The sequence below is a fragment of the Typopeltis vanoorti genome, chromosome 13, assembly GCF_054136105.1.
Source record: "Typopeltis vanoorti isolate ZY-2024b chromosome 13, IOZ_Tvanoo_1.0, whole genome shotgun sequence".
Taxonomy (NCBI): domain Eukaryota; kingdom Metazoa; phylum Arthropoda; class Arachnida; order Uropygi; family Thelyphonidae; genus Typopeltis; species Typopeltis vanoorti.
Genome location: NC_143561.1, coordinates 35,208,262 through 35,233,688, shown reverse-complemented (window position 1 = coordinate 35,233,688; position 25,427 = coordinate 35,208,262). Strand labels below are relative to the sequence as shown.

General features: G+C 35.3%; 1 protein-coding gene across 1 annotated transcript in view; it reads right to left on the bottom strand.

Annotated features, from left to right (window-relative positions):
- The window catches only part of LOC150100045 (ATP-dependent translocase ABCB1-like), a 280,795-nt gene that overhangs the window by 84,607 nt on the left and 170,761 nt on the right, over positions 1-25,427 (bottom strand). Inside the window, exons 19-20 of the mRNA XM_090403288.1 lie at positions 15,842-15,919; positions 1,593-1,676 (exon numbers count right to left, since the gene is read on the bottom strand). Of these exons, the coding sequence (XP_090259414.1) occupies positions 1,593-1,676; positions 15,842-15,919 (162 nt within the window). The remainder of the gene's footprint in view (positions 1-1,592; positions 1,677-15,841; positions 15,920-25,427) is intronic.

Below are 25,427 nucleotides of genomic sequence, written 5' to 3'. Positions count from 1 at the left end.
TGTCGCTCTTTTGATCTTCATATCCACTCTTACTTCTCATCGATCTTCTTTCCAGCAACAGTTCTTTCTAATTGACTCACCAAATGTATTCAAAGCCATTAACCATTATCCATCTTTAAGTCAATTTGGCACTTAAACAGATTCATCCACACATTCAAAAAACTGCACTTCTTTCTCTCACACAGTTCTGCCAGTATACCATTAATCATCTTTGCATAATGTCTCAACTTATTACTGTCATACCTGACAGTATGACAATTACAACCTTTCCTACTACACTGTTACCTTCCATTCTCCTCAATATTCTAATATTCATCCTCTCATGCTCGTTCTGTTCAATCAAATCATCCATTACTACCTATAACTCTCTTGCTCATTTACTTATTATTATTATGAATGTTCTTGAAAGGAGTCCATGGGCTCATCAAGAGATGGCCCATTTAGATACTCATACTTACAAACCTATTGGATCTCTTCTTGAACATATTTATTGAAGATATACTTGCAACATCTAATGGTAGCCCATATCACACCACAAGAATACTTGGGCCTTTTGTGAATAACATGAGTTATTCCCTCCAGAATAATTAACATTCAAATTAAATGAAATAAATCAAAACAATAATTGAAAGCAAAACAAAAAATTTCCAAATGACAAAACAAAAAAAAAAAATTTTGTATAGCCGATGTTGTGTGAAACAAGAAAAAAATTTTTAAATATATATATATATATATATATTTATTTATTTATTAATGACACAAGTTATTTAAATTTACAATAAGACAATAATTGAACCAAGTTCAAGAATAAATTTATAAAAAATCTTAAAAGGACAGGGGAAAAAAAAAAACTTTTCTATTGCATTGACACACACACACACACACACACACACACACAAATAAACTATCTATCATAGGAAACCACAATAGACAGGCTGTCCTCATATGACACTACAAAAGACTGGAATATAGTTGAAAGAAATATGTTCAATAAGGGTAATTAATATCTCAAGGAAGCAGTTCAATTTTTTCTATATTCACAGGCAACATCACAATGCATTATTCAAGATATTGAATAAGTACTACAGATTATCTTTACACCATTCCCTTATTAATATAGATATGAGATGAAATATTTGTCATATTTCAGCTCTTTCAGTAAATAATAAAACAAAAATCAAGGTATTAACCATTCATAATTATTTTCTCGAAGAAATATGTCGATTGACAATTCTTTAATTTGTCATATATTTTATTATAATCAAAATATGTGACAAAACACCATTTAAAAAAACATTTTCGCATGTTTAGTACTTTCATGATCTGAAAACAAAATACTTCATGCCAATTTTCAAACATATTTTAACTTTAAAAAGCATACCTAAACTGGGGGAAAAAAAATCCTTTTGTTATAGTTTCAATCAATGGTAATGCAATAAATATCTGCATACCATTGGAAGTAATGCTGTGTTTTTGGAGACAGTACAATTTTTCAGATTTATAACTTTTGAAAAATTGGATTTGTGACTTTGTACAGTATTAATATATCTTAATATATATATATCGATAATCTCAACAATAACGAATCTCACCCCTTGAACATTTGCAGCATCAGATGACAGTCGAGAACACAAGATACCAGTGTTATTTTTCGGGTGATCAAACCAGCCAATGTCCTAAAGACAAATGTTTGTTATTTAAAATTTCAGAGCATTTATCATAACTGCCAAACTAATTTAGTATTTACATAACTAAAATTAATATATAAGTATGTAGACTTCACCAGTTCAATGATATATAAGTAAAAGTTTCTAAGGCAGAAAACCAGAATAAGATAGCAACAATTATTTTAATTAAAAACATGGTCTAATTACATAGTGTTTTTTTTAAGTGTAAACATACAAACTAGTAGGCAAACAATAAAAGCTAACAAAGGTGACAACCATTCTAATGTTTTTAAAATATTTCTAATTGTGCATTGCATTATTCAACACATTGTGCATGTATATGCATTCACAATACACGTGTTTGGCTAACAACTACTAGAATGCATTTGGACATGTTGACAACCAGCCAATGGCAGTCCTAAGGTTTACAGTATGAAAGGCTGATGGAAGGATACAAGAATTGTGCAATCTAACAGATGATCAACAATTGGTCAAAATGATTGAGCAACAGAACACTGGCCTGAAAGAAGCATATTAGAATGCACAATATATTGAACACTTTCACTAATGATGTACAGCATACAGTCTCACAAAGATTTGCTTTTGTCATCAAAACACTGAAAAATGATGGAATGAAAAAAGAGTCACCTGATACAAGGACTCCCAATTCTAACAATTTTATGATGAATGGCAAGAGCATGAATGAAGAGATCAATCATTTCAGGAAATAATATTACAAGGCTGCTAATTATGATTGATAATTGTGCATAATAAAACCATTGATAGTAGTGGAGTGACATATGAAGTTTACTTGAACACTGTTACTACAGACAAGAAGACTGTTAGTCATGAAGTAAGCATGGCATTAAGCTACAGCATGATAATGAATCATATCACATGGAGCAGATCAGTCAGGAATGGTTGATAGAACATGACAGTGATTTTATCATACTTCGTTGACCTACTTAGTCATTAGATCTCAAACCAACTGAACATCTGTAAGATGAATTAGAACATGTTATTCATGACTGGCAACTGCAGGTTGCAAGTGGGACTTTTTTCACTTCAGAACATTTTTAGTACCTTGTGGAGGTCCATGTTCTGATGGATTAAGATTGTTCTGAGAGACAACTGAGGCTGTTGTGAGTACCACTTCCTAGTAGGTGATTGCACATAATAAAATGGCCACTCAGTATATATACCTCAGGACATGTTATAATACTATGAATAATTAGATGCAGTGTGGAAAGAAGTGACTTGCAACCAATTACATAGCTGGTCAAACTTCTTTCTTCCAAGCCACGATCATTCTTCCAAAAGTATCCCTGTAGATCAACTAGAAGAGTGACAAGACATTGTGCTCTTCAACTGGAAAAGGCCTGAGTTCAATTCTCATGGTGATGGGAACAATCTTTGAATGGGTTTTCTCAACAGAAGGTTAGTTTAGCTGATCTGTGAGTGAGTGAGTGAGAGAGAGAGAGAAGCATTTTTTTTTTTTTATTCCAGAAACTTGGTCTTCCATTCCCCACACAGGCAAATGGAACACATGGATTCGTAGACAAAAAATACTGCTGCAGATAGTGGATGGCACTCTGTAAGAGGTGAATAGCATCACTGTGTATAGATAAGCAAAAAAAAGGTAGGCAACCTTTTTTTTGTGCGAAGAGCCATTTTGATCTAAAAAAAAAAAAAAAAATCTGAAGAGGTGCTCCTCAACTTATGCTGACAGGAGGAGTTTTTAAGAAATGACATATTTTGAAATATTATTTATTAATAATGAAAAAAACATAATAAACATCTACTTAGGTACAAATTAATTACTTTTGCAGCTAAACTTCTTGAGCAAGTCTCTTGACATCAAGAGAGTATGCTGTAATCTTCATCTTTAAACATCCTGAGAAACTCTTATTGTTGTTTCTCAATTTATTTTAATATGGTTCATGTTCAAAAATATTTTCTCACAGAAATATATGTTGAACCAAAAACTGAAACAAGTCAAAAGGCAAATATTTTCACATTTATATACTTATCCAGTAAACTGCACTGTACACAATTTGGTTGCATTGAATACACAGATATTATTTTATTCCTATTTATTATTAATTCATACTCAGCACTGCCATCATGTGTTTGAGGCATGTGCTTATTGTACATGTAGGCTAAAAGCAAAAGAGCTGCAGTTACATGTTCAAAGATCTGCATGTGGCTCAGCTGAAAGTTGCTGACCTCTGGTAAAGGTAGAGGATTAAGTAGTGGAGATGTCTGGTAAGTTATGGACGAAGATGCCAAATCTATTTCTTAGTATTACAGCAATTGAGGTTGCAAGGTATTTTTGTATTAAAATCGACCCTAGAACCCACACTATTTCAGACATGAAAAATATTGTATCAGGGTTAGGGACCACAATATAGTGGCACTTGTTGAGCCATCTCTTCACTGTGGGTTGCTTAAATCAATGATAGCCTTGGGCCAGCTATCTCTAATTGGCTACAAGTGGAGAATGAACTGCCCACTCAGTCTTCAAAAGTTAGATAGGGCTAAAATGGCCTCACCTACTCCCTATATGGGAATAAAAGGCATTATCTGATTTTGATGTGTTTGCATATGTTTTCAAGTAGTTCAAAGAGGAAAGTAGTTCAAGAGGAAAAACCTGTAATTTTTGTGTGAAAAAACTCTGCCACCTCTCTCTGATCTTGCACCTACCATGAATATATCAGTGGTGGTGCTTTGAACTAGGGATAAATTTTAGGAGAACAACTGATCAGCTCCGCTATTCAAATTACAAAGAACAGACCTACTTGTTCAAGATCAGCAATTTCCAGTTCTCCATATCTGCAGCAATATCATTGTGTCTGCAGTTTCCATGTTATTGCTACATTTTCATCTTAAATAAAACGTCATGTTTTTATTTTAATTTTGTTCCCTTTATACAGTCTTTTTAATAAAAATCAGTTCCTGTATAAAACCTAGTATTATTCTAATGAATTCAATGTCTAAGCAGATAAGAGAGGCTCCATAAGAAAGATGAAAATATTTGTCCTTAGGAGAGTTAACGAATATACACGGGCTGTTCAATAAGTAATGAGACTAATTTTACTGTGGCGAAACCACTCATCACAATATTAATTTCTGTGGAACAAAGAAATGTTGCTGTATGTATGAACAAAAGAGGTTGATAGATGGCGTATATGGGCTGATGTGCCAGAGTGTCACGTGACTAAACGCAATTGCTCATCAGCACGCCTATGAGGTGCGACCCATTTTCGAAATGGAAGCATCCTTGGAACAGCGTTATGCGATTAAATTTTGTGTGCGTGTGCAAAAATCGGCATCGGACACTTTTAACATGATATGCGAAGCTTTCCACGATGAAGCAATGTCGAGGGCAAGTGTTTTCCACTGGCATAAAACTTTGAAGGAAGGAAGGCAAAATGTGGAAGATCTTGAATGTGAGGGAAGATCTTCAACATCCATCACAGAGACAATGATCAACACAGCAGCGATTATCATCAAGCACATCAAAGGAAGCGTCCATTGCCGAAGAATGGCTTCTTATTGCACCACGATAATGCAAGGCCACATATTGCTGGTTGTGTGGTGGACGTTTTGCAGAAGAACAACACAGATATCCTACCACACCCTCCATACAGTCCTGATCTCGCACTGTGCGATTTATGGCTGTTTCCTCAGCTGAAGAAACCACTAAGAGGCCGCCATTTCGAAAGCAACAAAGCATGTGTAAAAGCTGCAGAGGCGGTTTTGAAAGAACTCTCAAAAAACGGACTCTCACATGTGTTTAAGAAGTGGACACAATGTTGGGACAAATGCATCGCGTCTCACAGTAGTTACTTCAAAAAAGACCATGTAAATGATGACGATTAAAGGTAATCTGTTTTCTGTATAAATATAGTCTTATTACTTATTGAACAGCCTACGTAGTTTGTGAAAAGGACAGAAGGGGACTTGAATGTTGCTTCTCAGACACATCTTTTAAAGGAATGCAGACACCAGTTAAATTATTTATCTCCAGGATTAGGCAGAATTCCTTGCTCAAGTTGCCCTTCTTATTATGGACAGACAGATCTGGTCTGCTCAAATATACTTAAGGAAAGATCATCAGTCTCCATGATTTTGATTAGTAGATATGGTATGAATTGTAAGACATTACTTATCCTTAAAACTTGTAAGTGTATAAGTTACTTATACTTGAAACCAAACTAAGGTTTTATAAAAGGGCTGAATTTTGTCAGAAAGATTATATAAAGAAAGCTGTGTAGCCTACATTCATCTTCTTAACCTGAACAGTAATAACTTTCTATCTTACTCAACTCCTATTGATTGTGTTAAATAAATTATATTAACTGATAATAATTTCAATGCTTTTTCTTTGCATCCCAATAATTACAGATTGAGCTCTCTTCCTGCAATGAATATCACATCATGCTCTATAAGTTTCAATTGTTATTCTATTGTATTTTGTCTCTTTAAACAATGTTTTCAATAAAAGAAGAATAAAATCGAGAAAGAGAGAAGAATAAAAGATAATAGTGATTAAGGAGGAAATTAATGTGTCAATGGACAAGAAAGGACTGGGATGACTTGAGGTGAGATGTGGGGAAGCATTTGGGGTTGGGATAAGTAATGAGAAAGAGAGGAATAGCTGGTGGAAGTGGTGGAAGGCATGGAGAATTCATATCTAATAAGTGGTATCAGTGATGGAATTTGTTCTAGACTTAAAAAGGGAGACGAAGTGTTGTTTATGACAGCAAAGAAGTTATGCCCATGCAAGACAGACATGCAAAGGGGGGAGGGGGGGGAGTGGTAGTGTAGTGTCAGATAGAGATGAATACAATGAAATACTTAGCTGGATGTTGCTATATATAGAAAATGAATTTCCCAAATTTTTGAGGCACTACTTTAGACAGTATGTAACAGAGGGCATGTGAGAATCAAGACTCGTATTTTATCATTTTATCATAGGATGACATCCTGCTGGTGAGAGTGAGCATGAAGTGAATACATGGATGATTGCTAGCCATAAGAGGACTTCTGTGAGGAAAGGATATACATGGAACTACATAGCTAGTGATTATTAAAAGCTCAGGAGATAGCTTGCCACTGTATCATGGAATGAGGTTGCGTGGAATGCTGCTTGGGTTCTATTCAAGAACTATCTACCAGAAGCAATGCCTAGATGTATTTCAGGGTCAGGAGGGTAAATAAGGTAGGTGTGAAATGGATGAATGAAGAGATCAATGAGGAAGCATGATGAAGGCAGTATATGAGTGGAAATAATCAGATTGATGAGGAGTAGTACAAAGAACAAGCAAGGAGGTAATTATTATGGAAGAGTGATAATGACAAAAGGATAACAGCAGAGGATATAGTTGAGAAATTAAATGAGCACTTCATAAAGGTATTTTATCCTTGTGAATGTGGCAGCATGTAGAATTTGAATGGAAAGAAGGAGTGACTGACTGTGAGTGAACAAGAAGTACATTGGAAATTGAATAAACTTCATGTTAATAAGGCTGACAGACTTGATGAATATATCATGAGGGGACCTGCAAGGAGTTGACATCTACCTTGGCATGCTTGTTTAACATGAGTCTTGCATTTAGTCAAGTTCCAAAGGAGTAAAAGGAAGATTTCTGGCTGTGGTTACAGTGTTGGAGAGTGATGATCAAGATCCAGAATTGGCTTGACAAGTGGCATTCTCTTTGATGGCCACAGATTTGCTAAACAAAGATCATGTTTCAGTAATCTGCTTACTTATTACAATATGGTGACAAGTGCATTGGACAAGGTAGATAAATACAGAGAGGTATATTTAGATTTGGTAAAAAGTCTGATAAATTTCCACATGACAAGCTGGTAATTAAATTAGAACAGACAGAACTGGATATCAGATTAGTGCACTGGATTGGAGATTGCCTATATTAAGACAGGTAACAGTAGGTTGTGTATGGAAGGTGGGGGGGGGGGGAGCAATATCCTAGAAGAGGAGAGTTACTGTATGCCTCAAGGGTATGTTTTAGGACACTGCTTTTTAAGCTGTATGTTAATGATACTAAGGAAGATTTGAGTTTCCATGTGTAAGTATGGTCAGGAGATTGCACAACTGCACAATGGTCTGGCTGCCAGTCGCTCTAGCTCTTTAGCATGACCCAGGGTGCACCATGAGGAGGTGAGCTAGAATTGCTGCACAGATCAAGTTCTCAGCTTAACAACTTAAACTGAAGCAGGATTTCAAAGATGCCTGAAGACTACTGCAGTCTTTATTGACTTAACAGCGGCTTACAATACTGTTTGGAGGGAGGGACTTATATATAAATTTCTTAAGATCATCCCATGTAAAATATTGGGTCAGCTCCTAAACAACTTACTGTGTGATCAATATTTCAGGGTAGTCACTGAAGTGCTTGCACCACTGCTTTTTTTTAGCCTTTACATCACAGATATTCCTGAAACAGCCAGCAGGAAGTTTGCTTATGCAGATGATCTAGCTTTGGCGATCAGCAACAAGTCTATCAAAAGAACTGAAGAAAATTGACAAATGATCTGTTGACTTTATGGCAGTTCTATTAAAAAATGGAGATTAACACCAAATTCTGGTAAAACTGAATGCTCTTGCTTTCACCTGAACAACAGTCTTGTAAATCAAAAACCAGAGATATATGCTGATGGAATATTAATTTTGTTTAATCCGACACCTAAATATCTGGGAATAACTCTGGATAGAACTCTGACCCAATATTTTACATGGGATGATCTTCTGAAATAACATATTTCAGAAGCTTTATGGTACTATATGGGGCTCAAGTGCCACAACTCTGCAGGGCACTGTAATGGGTCTAGTTTACAGTGCAGCAAAGTATGATGCTCCTGTCTGGCTCAATAGTTACCATGTCAATAAACTAGATACTCAACTCCACTCTGCATTTAATAACAGGTTGCATTAGGAGTACACCCTTACAATGGCTCCCCACTTTGAGCCATATTGCTCCTCCAGCGACGACAGGAAGCCTTGCTTTGTGAATATAAAAGAATTTTAAATAACCAAAATCTCCCAATACATGAATTTATTCCAGATGCTTTATCCAATAGACTAAAATCCAGAAAACCTGCCATAAAAACCGCCTGTAATCTTCTTAGCCAGAATAACAGTATGGTGAGTAGGTGGGATGCACTGTGGTCTCAAGCAGTATCACCTGAAGTTTGCAATCATATAAACATCTTCCAAAAACCATCTGGATTTGACCTGCCCAGGAATATATGGATGATGGCTAACAGGATTCATACAGGCCATGGTGTATGTGGAGACTTACTTTCAAAGTGGGGTAAGATACCAAATCCCCACTGTCCCTGTGGAGCCGAGACCCAAACCATTTACCATATAGTACAGGAATGTAAGCTGACAGCCTATCCAGGTGACTTTAAGGATATCTTTGACCTATCCCCAGAGACGATCAACTGGATCAAAAACCTAAATGTTAAAATATGACTAATCTTCTATCTGATGCTTGTCATAAATTTCATATTTGCCTGAATGTAGATTTTTTTTTTTTTTTTAAATCATATATATGTATCTTATCTATACTCATGTGTATTATATCTTATTGTCTTTTAACCATGTGTACAAGCCATACGATAAATAAATAAATAAATAAGGAAGATTTTATTATTATTATTATTTGGTTATGGATATTTAGTTGTTTGCAGTTGTGACTTTACAAGAGAACTTGAATATATTGAATGAATGGGCATGGAAGTTGGGATTCTAGTTCATCGTTGCAAAGTGCAAAGTTTAAAATTTGGAAAACAAAGATGGAATGTTGAGTGTATGATGATAGGGATATACTGGAGGAGGTAGAGAAAATAAGAGATCTGGAGGTATGGGGATCATGAGCTAAAATTTAGAGGATATATTGCTAAAATTGTGAGGACTACACAATGAATTATGGGAATGATGCAGAGGACCCAGACTTGTAGAAGTAAGGAAATTCTGTTCCACTGTATAAGGCTCTGATTAGGTCACATATGAACTACTGTGCACAGATTTGGTCATCTGGTTTTTAAAAGGATGAAGAAATAGTTGAAAGGATCCAGAGGCAATTATATAAGGTAGTTTCTGGCTTCTAGAATGTCCAGTATGAAGAAAGATTGAATAGATGCAATTTACAGTCTAGTTGACAGAAGGGAGGATAGGGATATGATAGAGACATATAAGTTGGTAAGGGTTTTATATCAACTATTGTTAAACAGATTTTCAGAGAATGGTGGGGAGATGGAGAACAATAGGTCATCCCAGGAAGCTGTATAAGGAGGGTGTGAGCAAAGGAGTAAGAAGCTAGTTTTTTGTATGAATCTTTCTCCATGGAGGTCTGAAGATAATAATAATAATAATAAATATCAATATTTATTTCCAATGTAAATGAATTCTCTAATTTATTTATTAAAAATATTCCTTCCTCTTTCATTCCTATATAATATATATTGTACTATAATGCTAAGACCTTCGTCCAGCAGTGGACAGAACCAGAAGGTTGAAGAAGAAGAAGACTATAATACTAAGAAATAATTATGATGTGTCGATATATGCATCTATTTTTCTGTTTTATATAAAGAAATTGTTTCTTAAAAAATATTTTTTAATATTTTTTAAGAAACAGTTGTAAAATAATTAAATATTTTACAACTTTTGAAATTCTTAAATTATAATTTTAAAATTATAATTTATAGGCCAGGAAAAAGTTATGAGTACTATGTGGAAAGCTAAATCATAGTATGAAAAAAAAATTGGCTCTGAAGACTAAGTCACTCCAAATTAACTTTACTTTTGTCACAAGTAAAAGAAAGAATGAAAGTAGCAGAGGAACTTGATTGAATGTAGATGGTACCCTTGTGTCACACTGAGATGATGAGATTGTTCAAATAATGAATGCTCACTTCCCTAAGATCCATCAACCATGTATATGTAACATAGCACACAATGCTACCACTACATCACAGAAAGTGACAGAGGTGCATAAGACTGAGGCTCAAGAGCTGTTGTGTAACCTGGATATCAATTCAGCAACAGAGCCAGATGAGATATCAGCATGAGTGCTAAAGAAACGTTCAGCCAAAATGTATATAACTTGAGTCTCAACTCATGAAAGATGCAACAGGAATGGAAATAATGCATGATAGTTTTGTTGTGCAAGAGTGGTGAAAAAAAGGATGTGCCTAACTATTGACCTATCAGTATCTCCAGAGTAGTGGTGGTGAAGATTTCAGAGAAGTTGGTAAGAACTTGCATACAGAAATGGGACTGATAGATAAGATATACATTGCAAAGAACAGTATGTGTTTAATAAAAAGAGGTCATGATTTAGCAATTTGCTCACATTTTAGAAGATTGGTCTGAAAGGTTCTTAGCCTCGATAGTGTTGCCATAGATGGCAACACTATCGGCAAGATTTTTTTTCCTAAGTTGGTAATAAGCATCCATTTGAAATCGCAAGTCATCCTATCAAGTAGTTGTTTTTAAACAGCTATCTGAAGCAAAAGTGTTGTCTGTATCCCTTGAAATGCATAAAATTGAGTATCGTGCAGTTATAAAATTCTTTGTAAAAGAAGGCTTAACGACAAAAGAAATTCATTCAAAGAAAGTTCATAAAAGTTTATGGGCACTCTTCTCCTTCGTTTTTGGCAATTAAGAAATGGGCTGCCGAGTTTAAATGTGGACATACCAGCCTTGAAGCTGAACCACACGAAGGACATCCAAAAAGTGTAACAACACTAGAAATCATTGATCACAATATGGTATTGGATGACCGGCGAGTCAAAGTGCATGAAATTGTTGGTACTATAGACATTTCAAAAGAATGTGTACAATATATTTTGCATGAAGAAGTGCATATGAAAAAGCTTTCCACAAGATGGGTGCCATGCTTGCTCACAGCAGATCAAAAACGCACTCACATGAAAATCTCCGAACAATGCTTGGAGCATTTTGACATGAATAAAACTGATTTTGTGAATCAATTTATTACTATGGATGAGACTTGGATTCACCATTACCCAGCAGCAATGCCAGATTTACGTATAAGCTAAAAAAGCTACAGCTTAGGGCCTCGCAATTTGCTGGGGCCACAAATAAAAAAACAAAAAATATAAAAATTGATAAAAAAATATTTGTAGAAAAATCACTCAAATGAAATCAGACATATCACGATGATAATTTCTAAATAATTTTAAATATACAAAATATGACAAAAGAAGTTTTTTTCCCTCTCAAAAACGTATTAATTAAAATTTTTATCTTTAATACCTAAATAATTTTTAATTCATTTTTAAAATCATTATTTAGAAAATGTTTGTAATCTTTTATTTTCTAGCATTTACTCCTGCTATTCCATTTCCAACCATACAATGAAGTGAACATTTGTAAGCGCATACCAGAAAAGAAAAAGAAAGCAGCAGCTTGAAGACGAATTCAAAAAAGCAACAAAACTTGATATATATATTTCACCACAGCAACGAAAGATGATCCACAGACACAGGGAGAGCAGCCAATTCCAAAACAACAGCCTATTGTCTCTTTATGACTATTCCTGTGTTTAATGGTAACAAACTGTTCAGGAGAAAGATCATTTTCACAGCTAAATAGAATAAAAATGAACTGAGAGCAACTATGTCTCAAGAAATATTGTCTGCACTTAGCATCATGTGTATAGAAAGCGATAAGTTACATAGCATATCTTTTGATGACATAATTAATGATTTTGCTTTTGGGAAATCAAGAAAGAAAATGTTTTAAGTTATATCTTAGAGCCTTTTAGAGGATTATATAATATAATTATTTCTATTAAATATTGTTGTATTATAACAATTTATCCACTCCATATTTTCAATATTAATTTATTATATATATATGTACCTGTATTATTTGAAATTTTGGGTACTATATTTTGAAATTTATTTATATGATGTCTACTATATTTATGTGATGTCTACTGTCAAATTTTCACCTGAATAAAAGATTAATTTTTTATATACTACCAATTATGTTGTTATATTAATTTAATTTTTACTTTTTATTTTCCTATTTTAATTTAAAACTTTCTGTTATATGAGTCTTATTTATCGTTTTTAAAACCCTTTAATTATATAATTATTTCTATGATTTTGTAAACGCATACTTTATTATTTTTTTTAATAAAAATTAAAAGACAATATATTTTCATATATTAAAAAGGTGTCATCATCATCATCATCATCATCAAATTCCTGCCATGTACCCTCAAGGGGTGTACAGGATATGACAGTACTACATGAAAAAATTACATCATTACTAACTTCCTATCTACAATTTTCCTCCAAATCAGTCTGTTACTTGTCAAGACTTCAACATTATCAGATCTTATATTTCTATCGTCTAAGGCACTTTGTACCGTATCAATCCACCTATATCTTGGTCTTCCTCTGGGTCGTTTTCCTGCCAACTTGGAAGAGAACACTTGTTTTGCTAATCTTTCCTCTCCCATTCTATTCAAGTGACCATACCACCTGAGATTAGCTCTGCTAACGCATTCCTGGATGCTGACAATGTCAAGTTCTTTCCTAATATCCTCATTTTTAATATGATATTGCCATTGATGCCATCTGTTCATGCCTCTAATCTTTCTCAGGACTCTCATATCTGCAGTCTCTAGTCTTTGGTCAAGTGTTTTACTTCTGACCCAGCTCTCAGATCCATAAGTTAAAATTGGTTTGAACACAGTCTTGTATACAGCTAATTTAGTGTTCCGACTAATTTCTTTCTTATTCCATATGAATTTATTCAATTGACTTCCCACGATACCAGCTTTGCTGATTCTGTTGTCTATTTCTATATTTAGTTTACCATCTTCAGTAAAAATTGTGCCTAAGTAGCTGAAATGTTTTACTTGTTCCACAGGTTCTCCATTCACAACACAGTTGACATTTTCAATAATTCTGCCTATTTTCATTGTCTTTGTCTTTTTATTGCTGACCTTCATACCATATCTATTACAACAGCTATTCAATTTAGTCAGAGAATCTTGCAGACTTGTAGCGGATTTATTTAGAAGTATAACATCATCCGCATAAAGCAAAGAGCTGACATTAACATCTCCAATTTTGATATCAGGTTTAATACCACATTCCTTCATAATGTGATCCATATAGATAATGAATAACAGAGGGGATAATGTACATCCTTGTCTCACACCAGATTTAACATTAAACCATCTTCCTGTACTTCCTTCAATTCTAACTGCTGACTCACAACTCAAATAAAGACTAAGTATTGCTTGATATAATGCCCCATTGACACCATATAACTGCAGCGTATTGAATAGCTTCTCTCTTGGCACCTTGTCATATGCCTTTTCCAAATCGACAAAACTTAAATACAGATCTTTGTTATATTCCCATGCTTTCTCGACTATTTGTCGTAAAGTGAAGATCTGATCCTGACAGCCTCTATTTGGTCTGAATCCAGCTTGTTCTTCACCAAGCTTTTCTTCCACAATTAAAAAGGTGTATATATTTTAAATTTTTCAGAGACTACCTGATGTAATTTAAAACAGTAGGGGGGCCTCTGGGTTTTGTATGACTTAGGGCCTCAGCAAGTCTAAATCCGGCCCTGCCCACCAGAATCCAAACAGCAGTCAAAACAGTGGACAGAAGCTGGTTGTTTTGCGTCAAAGAAGACAAAGTCGGTTTCATCAGCAGGAAAGGTCATGGCATAGATGTTTTTGGATGTTAAAGGCATTTTGTTTATTATCTTGAAAACAATAACTGTGGAATATTATTCTGATCTTTTAACCACACTAGACGAAAAAATCTGCGAGAAAGGACCCGGCTTGCAGAAGAAAAAAAATAATCTTTCATCAGGACAATGCATCTGCCCACAATGGTGTTTTGGCAATAGGAAAATTAAGGGATCTGCACTATGAATTGTTGGAACATTCACCCTATTCCCCAGATTTGGCTCCCTCTGACATCTATCTTTTCCCAAAACTAAGTGTAGAGGCTTCTGCCTATGCAACAGTCTTTCATTGAGAGTATGGAATTGGAAAATAAGCCATTGACTTGGATTGTATCAAAAAGTGGTATAATGTGAATGAAAATACCAGATTTAAGATGACCAGTGGTGTTCTCCAGAGATCAGTCCTTGGACAATTGCTATTCAATCTATATATTAATGATAATGAGAAGAACCTGAAAGGAGATATTCAACTGTTTATTGACAATACAAAGATAATAGGGCAATCAGGAATGCTACTGACATACCGCACTTACAGAATGATTTAAATAACCTGGAACAATTGGCAGATGATAATTGCTTTTGATTCAATGTTAGTAAGTGTAAAGTTATGCACTTTGGTGTGATGCAATTTACAAAAGAGTATTATACTGGTAGGATTATGTTACAAGAAACTGATGGAATGAAGGATCTTGGAGTTATTGTGGATAGGAAATAGAAGTTCAGAAGTTACATTGCAAAAATTGCAAATGCAATTCAGAGAATAACTGTGATGTTAAAACAAACACTGACATGTAAAGATAAAGAAGTAATTTTGCCTCTTTACAAGGCCTTGATATGACCACATCTGGACTACTGCATGCAGATATAGTATCCCGGGTTTGGAGGAGATTAAGAAGCATGGGAGAGGGTGTAAATAAGAATAACAAAGATGATATTGGAATTATGGAATGTAGATTATGAGGCCAGGTAAAGCATATATGTGGATTGTAGATAGTGAACAAGAAAAAGAGGGATGATATGATAGAAATTTATAAACTTCTGAAAGGGTATTACAGGTGTTATCAACAGATGAAAATTTGTTATAGAATAGGTGGGGAGAGAACAAGGGAGAATCTGTGGAGGTTACATTTGCAGGTATAAAAGGGGTGAGAGCTAGATTTTTCTCTCACAGAGCAGTGAGGGAGTGGAACAATCTCCCTACTGAAGAAGCAAGTGCATCTAGTGTGAATGAGTTTAAGAGAAGGTAAGAAATCTGATCTGCTGTGAGTGATCTTAGGCCTCCTTTGATGAGTCCATGACTCCCTGGAAGTTTCTGATAATTATAAGTTAAAAGAGAAATATATATATATATATATATATATATATATAAATTTATCATGAACAATTTATTTACCTGTCTTAGCATTGCTTCAAATGATAACTTTCGTAGCCTTAGTGTCAATCTTTCTCCAGCAATAGCAAACATAAATGTCTGTAACATTCAAATAATAATATGTATATGAACATATAAATACACATGTATACAGATTCAACTATTCTCACAACTTTTTGAAACAAAATAATGTTTTATATACCCTTCATGAGCTAAAAGTAAATCAATTATTAATTTCAGTTGAAAATAGTACTACTGCTGAATTTTTAAGAAGTTACAAATATTGTATATTAATTTTTGACAGGTGATTGAGAGGAGAAAAAAAAAGTGATGGATGACATGTTGAAGAGTATAATAACACATCAAGTCAACTACATAAAAATAAAAATTTTGAATTTAATTTAATTTGAAAGCAGCGCTTTAAGGTCACTGAGAGAGAGAGAGAGAGAGAAACCAAGCAAATTCCCCCACTTGTATGTTAAAGGGCAATCAGAAAAAAATGTCTAGAATGATGGATAATCATGGTTTACAGCAACATGTGCCCATGTTGAAAAAATTTTGGTATCATTAGTCATTCATAAATAGTTCATCATAATGATCATATTATAAGATTGTTTTAATGAGGATGCTTTTGTATGTGTAATCAATGCAATAATGTTATTTCTAAGTTTTTTTTTTTCGGTTGCAGCAAAAGCACTAATAAACACCTGTGGTATATTCTGCAGATGCATAAGTAATAGATTTATCAATGCAGCATAAGCATTTATCATGATATGAAACAGAGAAAACAGTAGAAAATAATGTAATGTACTGTAGTTCTGCAATGACCCATTAATCACACTCTTGACCAATTGCATATAATAAATTACAGTATGTTCTTTTTTTTATCAAAAAAACAAAACAAAACTGAATCCATGAATCTCTTTTAAACCTGAATTGGAAGGAAAGAGAGTCAGTCTTCATCCTTAGCTATCAATGAAAACTGAGCTCACAGCTAACAATAACTTTTGAGGCATCAGATCGAGAGCTACAGAAAGCAGCTGCCATCTTGTGATCTTAAACTCTTAACATTCATAATGTCTTTAATAGTATGAGTTCAATTTTTCCGAGTGATGGGTCCATAAACTTAAGTTTCTAGGAGAAAAACCCTCTCCTAATTCAGAAACTGGATGAACAAGGCTTAGATAAAGTTCCTCTAACTGATAACTAGAACTAAATGTATAAGGGCATTCTTCTAGTTGCACCCAAAAAAAGGAATAAAAATTAAACCATCAAGCTATTATCCAATTTGTTCTTGCCTCAGTCCTCTCAAAACTGGTGGAGAATGTCATCAACACAGTATCCTCACTACCTAGAAACCCACCAATTAGGTGTGATCACCAATATGGATTCTGCCATTCTCGTTATATAGTAGATCTCTTTGAAAGGGATCTGCTATAGAGGACAGGGACTGTAGAGGACCAGAGAAAGATTTGCAAAAACCCATGTTGTTGTTGTTCTTGATGTTTCAAAGGCATCTGCATGTCTGGCATCAGGGCTTCCTGAACAAGCTACCATCTTATGGTCTCCCTCGTACTGTATGATTTGATTGCTAACTTCCTTGGTGATCATGTGCTGTGTGTCATGGTGGACAGCAACTTCCTCTCATCATTTATCAATTCAGGAGCACCCCACCATTCTGTACTCTTACCCATGCCCTTCCTCCTTTACATCAATGATCCTCTCTCTCTCTCTCTCTCTCTCTGTCTGTCTCTCTGACTTCAAATCTTATTCACAGTTTTGCTGATAACAGTAATTTTCATTCCTTTTCCTCATTGAAAAAACCATGTAGTATCAAATGATTCAAGCCTCAAGGTCTTCCAGAACCAATGACTTAAATACTGATTTCATCACCATCATCAAGTGGAGTGAAGTCAATGTAGTGAATATCAATGCTAAAAAAGTCCAAGCACGTCTTATCAAAAGCAAGAAAGACTTTACTTCCCTCCCACTTACTTTTGATAAGACACCCTCTGACCAAAAAGAAACCAAACTTTTGATAGAAAATAAAACACAGGCCAATTATAATTATTAAACTAATTTATTTTAAGCAATATACTCTCCCTCAGCTTCGATACAGCGTTTGGCAAGGTCAATTAATTCATTAAATGAGTTTTTTTTATATCGGTTTTTGGGATACTGTTGAGAGTCGTGGTTACTGCCGCTTGAACATTTTCAATGGTGTCGTATAGCTTTCCTTTCATTGACAAATACAGGGTGTTCGGGATAAATTTGACATATTTATAATTAATTATATTTTTCCGTAAGTTACATGTATTAACACACACTTCTCTTCATTTAAAAGGTTGGACCCTTCTTCATTCATATACAAGATGTCAGAAAGGATGGATAGCTGGAACCCACCTGAATCATGGAAGAGAATAACTTGTATCATGATGATTCGTGCCGGCCATCAAAATAAGGATATTTCGACTGCTGCCCAATGCTCCCTGAATACAGTAAAAACAATCAGGCATGAACTAGAGACTTGCAATGGTGACTACGAGGATGTAGCAAGAAGAAAGATCCCTAGCAGACGATCTGATTGCGTTCGTACAGCAGAATTCCTCGCAAATCTGCAGGAACAGGTGTTGAAGATCCCTGGCATTGGAATTCGGGCTTTGTCACGTGAAATGAATGTTGCAGCCTCTACTATGAAGCTTGCACTCAATGAAGACCTCCGCTACTACTCATACAAGCGCCGCAAAGGTCAGCTGCTTACAGAAAAGGCCCGTGAAAAACGTTTGATAAACGCGAAGAAACTTCTAAGCAAAGTGAAACATCCTGCGGAACCACAAACAATCTGGTTCTTTTCCGATGAGAAAAACTTTTGCCAGGATCAAAAACACAACACGCAGAATAACAGGTGGCTTGCATACAGTACAAAGGACATTCCTCGTGTAATGCAGACTAAATTTCCCCAAACTGTGATGGTTTTCGGATGTGTATCCTCTGAAGGCAATGTGATGCCTCCGCATTTTTTCCAAGAGGGCCTCAGGTTGACTTCAGATGGCTACGTGGAGTTGCTAAACACTGTAGTCAAGCCCTGGATAACAAGGGTAGCCAATGGTAGGCCGTATGTATGGCAGCAGGATTCGGCCCCTTGCCACACCTCTGGGAAAAGTCAAAAATGGTTGTCTGAAAATTTCTACGACTTCATCAGTCCAAATGTTTGGCCTCCAAACTCCCCAGACCTTAACCCCATGGATTATTTTGTATGGGGCGCAGTTGAAAAAGACACCAATCGCACTTCCAGTAATACAAAAGCCCAGTTAATGGATAAAATTAAAAGTTTTTGCGGCCCTTCCCAGGGAGACTGTAGCATCAGCTTGTTCGAGGTTCCGAAGCAGGATTGAAGCTGTGATCGATGCTAATGGTGGTTATTTTGAGTAAATCATGTTGATAGTATTGTAATTAACTCTGCCTGTAATGTTTTTTGTCAATTCATTAAATTTAATAGATACAAAGAAGATTTTCTTTTTCCTTACGAAACTGTCAAATTTATCCCGAACACCCTGTAAAGCTGGGGAAAGAGAAAGAAATCACAGGATGCTAAATCAGGTGAATACGGTGAGTGATCCAACACACAAACTTGGTTTTTGCTCCAAAACTGTCTCACAATGTTCGAACTATGAGATGGGGCATTATCGTGCAAAAGCAACCAGCTGCCTGCATCATGATATTCATGCCATATGTAACGAATTCTCGCTAACAATCACTTCAAAACTTCGAGATAAAACTCACCATTGACTGTTTGGTCAGGTAGAATGAATTCTTTGTGGATAATGCCCTTGAAATCATAGAAACAAATCAGTATTTCTTTACTTTTGCATTCTCCAAACGACTTTTATTTCGGATGCTGCTCTTCTAGTGGTCTCCACTCAGCACTCTGTGGTTTGTTTCAGGCTCATACTGAAAACACCACGTTACATCACCAGTAATAATCGTTTCAAGGAAGTGCGAGTCCTTACAAGCAGTTTTGATGAGGTCCTTGCAGTGTTCAATTCGATACTTTTTTTGGTCATCGGTCAACTTGTGAGTGAAGTAATAGAAGGTAAAGTTCCTGGAAAAAGTGGGCAGGGGTAGACCATCAATGAGATGGATGGATGGCATGTGTGGAGTGACTGATCTTCAGAGAGTTGAGGCTGCCAGAAAAGCAAATAACAGGACTACGTGGCGAGGCCTGGTGTGGAACATCACCGAGCATCGGAGTGACCATACAGCATCTGTAGATGCCCGATGAACATAGAGAGGTCAACTTGTGAACAAATCACAAATTCAATTTATGAAGGCCCAAACTCTCGGTCAAAATGCTGTGCACAGTTGATTTTGGAATCCCCAATTCATCTTCAATCAATCTCACGGACGATTTCGATGAAATCACAGACTTTTTGGATGTTAACTTTGCCCAGTCCAGTTTTTGGACGAGCTGGCTTTTCGTCATCCTCAAGCGTCTTATGACCATTTTGAAATCGCTTAAATCTCTCATAAACTTGAGTACAGGATGAGCATTCATCACCGTATGCTTTTTGAAGTATTTGATGCATTTCGGTAAAATGTTTACCAAGTTTAGCACAAAAGTCAATCTCAGCTCTCTGTTTGAAACTCGTTTTCTGACCGTTCATCAAAACACACTGTCACTCTTGGCACTATAACTCAGCTTCTAATGAAATAAATGTCATAAACAGTTGACACAACACTAATGGAGTTGATCCTTTCGACAACAACAACAAGATACAACAAGTGGCGCCACTAGTATCTTCTATTTTTTAAAAATTCGGTTTCTTTTGGACAGAGGGTGTATTCCAATATCTCCTTTCTCTATCAGCTTTCTCTACTAGGGCTGACTGTCATATCCAACAATAAAAAAATGCTGACCACCAAAGAAGAGTTTTAGTTTTGGGAAGAGATAGAAGTCAGAAGGAGCCAAATCTGGGATGGATGTTCCAATAATTCATAGTGCAGTTCCCTTAATTTTCCCATTGCCAAAACACCTTTGTGAGTTCAGAAATATATGGATCCTGGCACAAACATATTACATCCATGTTTTACCTTCTGCTGAAATACGAGGGTGATATTAAAAGTTCTCGGCTTAATAATAAAAAAAACGAATTTATAATTTCAAAATTATTTTTATTTTTCAACATAATCTCCCTTAAGACTAATACATTTATTCCAGCAATGCTCCTGTGCCATTATCCCATCCCTGTAGTGGTTCTCAGTAAGATCTGCAAAATACCCCTCTACAGTTGCAATCACCTCATGATTCGAAAAAAAATGCTGACCACCAAAGAAGAGTTTTAGTTTTGAGAAGAGATAGAAGTCAGAGGGAGTCAAATCTGGGATGGATGTTCCAATAATTCATAGTGCAGTTCCCTTAATTTTCCCATTGCCAAAACACCTTTGTGAGCAGGTGCACTGTCCTGATGAAAGATGATTTTTTTTTCTTCTGCAAATCGGGTCCTTTCTCGCAGATTTTTTCATCTAGCGTGGTTAAAAGATCAGAATAATATTCCTCGGTTATTGTTTTACCCTTTTCAAGATAATTAATAAACTTTAGCATCCTAAAACACAGATGCCATGACACCTTTCCTGCTGATGAAACCGACTCTGTCTTCTTTGGCGCTAAACAACCAGCTTCTGTTCACTGTTTTGACTGCTGTTTGGATTCTGGTGGGTAATGGTGAATCCAAGTCTCATCCATAGCGATAAATTGATGCACAAAATCAGTTTTACTCTTGTTAAAATGCTCCAAGTCACTGTTCAGAGATTTTCATGCGAGTACATTTTTGATCTGCTGTGAGCAAGCATGGCACCCATCTTGTGCAATTCTTTTTCATATGCACTTCTTCGTGCAAAATATATCATACATATTCTTTTGAAATACCTATAGTGTCAGCAATTTCATGCACTTTGACTCACTGGTCATCCAATACCATATTGTGCACTTGATCAATGATTTCTGGTGTTGTTACACTTTTTGGATGTCCTTCATGTGGATCAGCTTCAAGGCTGGTATGGTCACATTTAAACACTCAGCAGCCCATTTCTTAATTGTCAAAAAGGAAGGACAAGAGTGCCCATAAACTTTTATGAACTTTGAATGAATTTCTTTTGGCGTTAAACATTCTTTTACAAAGAATTTTATAACTGCACGATACTCAATTTTATGCATTTCAAGGGATACAGACAACACTTTTGCTTCAGACAGTTGTTTAAAACCAACTACTTGATAGAATGACTTGCAATTTCAAATGGATGCTTATTACCAACTTAGAAAAAAAAAAAATTGCCAATAATGTTGCCATCTATGGTCGAGGCCAAGAACGTTTCAGACCACCCTCGTATATCAACTTTTTAGACAATGCACATTTTTATGTTCAAAAAGTTGCAGTGGGAAGGACATGTTTTTCATATAGAAAATGACAGTATTCTTATGAAAACAGTCAATAGTGAAATTATTGGTAAAAGACACCAAAAGGAAAACATAGAACAACATGTTAGACACCATTAGTCATAATAGAAATTAGAAATTAAAAAAATGCAAACTAGAGAAGTAAAGTTTTGGAAAGACACGGTTGGAGACAACAAATTCCCGCCATTAACAAAGCTCAGGTTGGGCTGTTGAGCCACGAGAAGTATTTCATTCATTAATATTTTATTCATCTGTTTAATTTCCCTGTGATCAGTTCTCCTAATTTTGAGAATGCAATCAGTCATAGCTTCCTTCAAACAACCCTTGACTACTTTACCATGCACTTCTGATTCCTCTGCCATGCATTTTCTCATACCATAATATAACTGCAAGCTGTCTTCACAGTTTAATATAATTGTCTCACTTATAGTTTCACATATATCCTTCTTTAAACAAAATTCCTACTTGCAGTAGGAATTTTTTTTTGTTTGTTATAATTTTATTAAAACCGCATAATCACTTTTACCGATTCAAAACATAAACAGTTGCCTTATTTTAGTCAGATTTGATCACCAGGTCTAGTATTCTTGCACTACGATTCCCTTCCATAATATGCTACATAAGGAGGTTGTCCTCAGTAACTATAAATTCTCCCCCCCCTCCTTTTCTCCTTCATTCAGTATTCCCTATCTTCCATAGTTAAAATTATCCATAATGATAGTCCTTATGGATAATTTAATTCATAACTTAATATGCCCATGCAATTCTGAATCTCTTCACTTAATTCTGTTATCTATGACAGCACTCAACTATGTATTTTGTCCTACATATCTCTGTTTCACAGCAGACAGCCTCAAACTCTTTGGTTGTATTAATCATACTATCACTGTCATTTTCTTTCTCTACTATAGTTGGCTTCAATTCATCTATAATCATTAGCTGTACTCTCCTCCTTCTTAATTTGCTTGTTTTCCCTGAATACTCCATCCATCATGTATTTTATTCCTGTAAGGATATCCTTTTCTGTCAACTTGGTCTTACTAATACCAGTAATTTTTGAATGTATTGCATTTACTAGCATTTGCTAATGCTAAGAATTCCTTGCCTTTATTACTGATGCATATGATATGGAATCAGTGAGCATGCCTAAACATGAAAATTCAAGCAACTCTTCCTCAACACCTGACTCATTCAAATAAGTAGCCTGAGTTAATTTCTGAACTAAATTACTGTCTTCACAGCTGTTCTCATCATTTCTTCTGTTTGACAAAACTAGTCCCATTGTGTACATCCCTTCTGTACCACCAACTTGCTTTATTATCACAATCACAATGTTGATCACCCGCCTTAAGCTCATTCAAGCTCTCATGAATCCCCCCTTTCCCATCTCACAATTCCTTACGCTGTCATGCCGTCATGCTTACTACTGTATCTTAATTACTCCCTCTGAGACCACTCCCACATTTTTCTTCAAATCAAGAGGTTATTGCAGCGGTAGAGGAATATTTTGCAGATCTTACTGAGAATCACTACATTGACCAGATAATGGCCCTGTAACATTGCTGGAATAAATGTATTAATCTTAAGGGAGATTATGTTGAAAAACAAAAATAATTTTGAAATTATAAACTTGTTTTTTCATTGTTAGGCCGAGAACTTTTCAGACCACCCTCGTAACTCATGGTTGCATCGGATTCTTCAGAGACCATTATCATTCACTGGTCCAAATATTTTTCTAAGAATTTTCCTTTCACAAGCTGAAATCAAATTCTGCACTCTTGCCATAAATATCCAGGTTTTACATCCATATGTAACAACTGGATGAATTATCAATTTATATATTTTTACTTTAGTCTTCCTATATCTACATATACATATATATATATATAAATGTTATGTAAACTATATCATGAGAAGGATGCATATGAGTAGTCAAAAGAACAGGACAACTGAATGAAAATATGTGAGGAAGGTGAATTTGGACTATGAAAAGAACTTAGCTGACAGGTTGAAGGAAATCCAAGTGAATTTAGCAATGTGGTGAATAAAAAAGAAGGATAACCTTGATGCATACAGTGGTAAGAAAATGTCAGCAATGGAAATAGTTATAAAGCTGATATATGAAGTTAATCACTTCAGTAAGGTATACATTCTTTGACGACCCATTAGTCTTCTGGAAGATGAAGCAGATTTTGTAGAAGCTGAAGTAAAGATATTATAAATCTTGCGAAAGCTTCATGCAAATACAGCAGTGAGTTTGGATTAAATATCAGCATGTGAACTAAAGAATGCACTAGTGCATCAGCAATGACCCTTAATCTAATTTGAGTCTCAACATGAACACAATTACCAAAGTGTAGAGATAGAAATGATGCAGTCAATTATAGAGAAATCTATATCTGTGGAGTAGTTATTAAATTATTAGCAAGGCTGATGAGAAACTGCTTCCAGAGGTAGATAGATAACATTTCATCCTTTATAGAGGAAAGCATGGACTCATTAAAGGTAGACATTTCTTCCTTTATCAATCTATTCTATTTTACAACAGTGTAACAGTAGAGTTGGATAAGAGGAATGGATATATCATGATAGTTTTGGATTTTGTCAAAGCATTTGACAGAATTTTGCAGAAGGTTATTATAGAAACTCAAAAGGATAGACATGCAAAATAGGATTGTCACATGGATTGGAGATGGCTATCTGACAGGTATCAAAGAGCGGTATGGAGGAGATGAATTTAGGAGAATGACTAATGGAATACAATAGGAATCTATGATGGGACCACTCCTGTTTAAATTGTATATTAACTGCACTGGGGATGGTATAAAAGAAAATGTTCAATTATATGTGGATGATGCAATGTAGGATCAAGTGATAAAGGACATATACAGAATCCTTGCTGGCTTGAATAGAGTGATTCTATGGGAAATATGAATGAGTATCAGTTTAATGTTACTACTTGCAAGTTGCACATTTTGAAATGAAGACAATGCAGACTGAGGATTACATAAATGTGAATTTGCTGTAAGTGGTTGATGAAGCTATCAAATTGAAGATGTCAGGGTAACAGCAGGAAGTGAGTTAAAATTCAGGGCAAATTACTAGGTGATTAAGACATCAATACTGAAGTCATCCAGAGCACAGTGGATAATT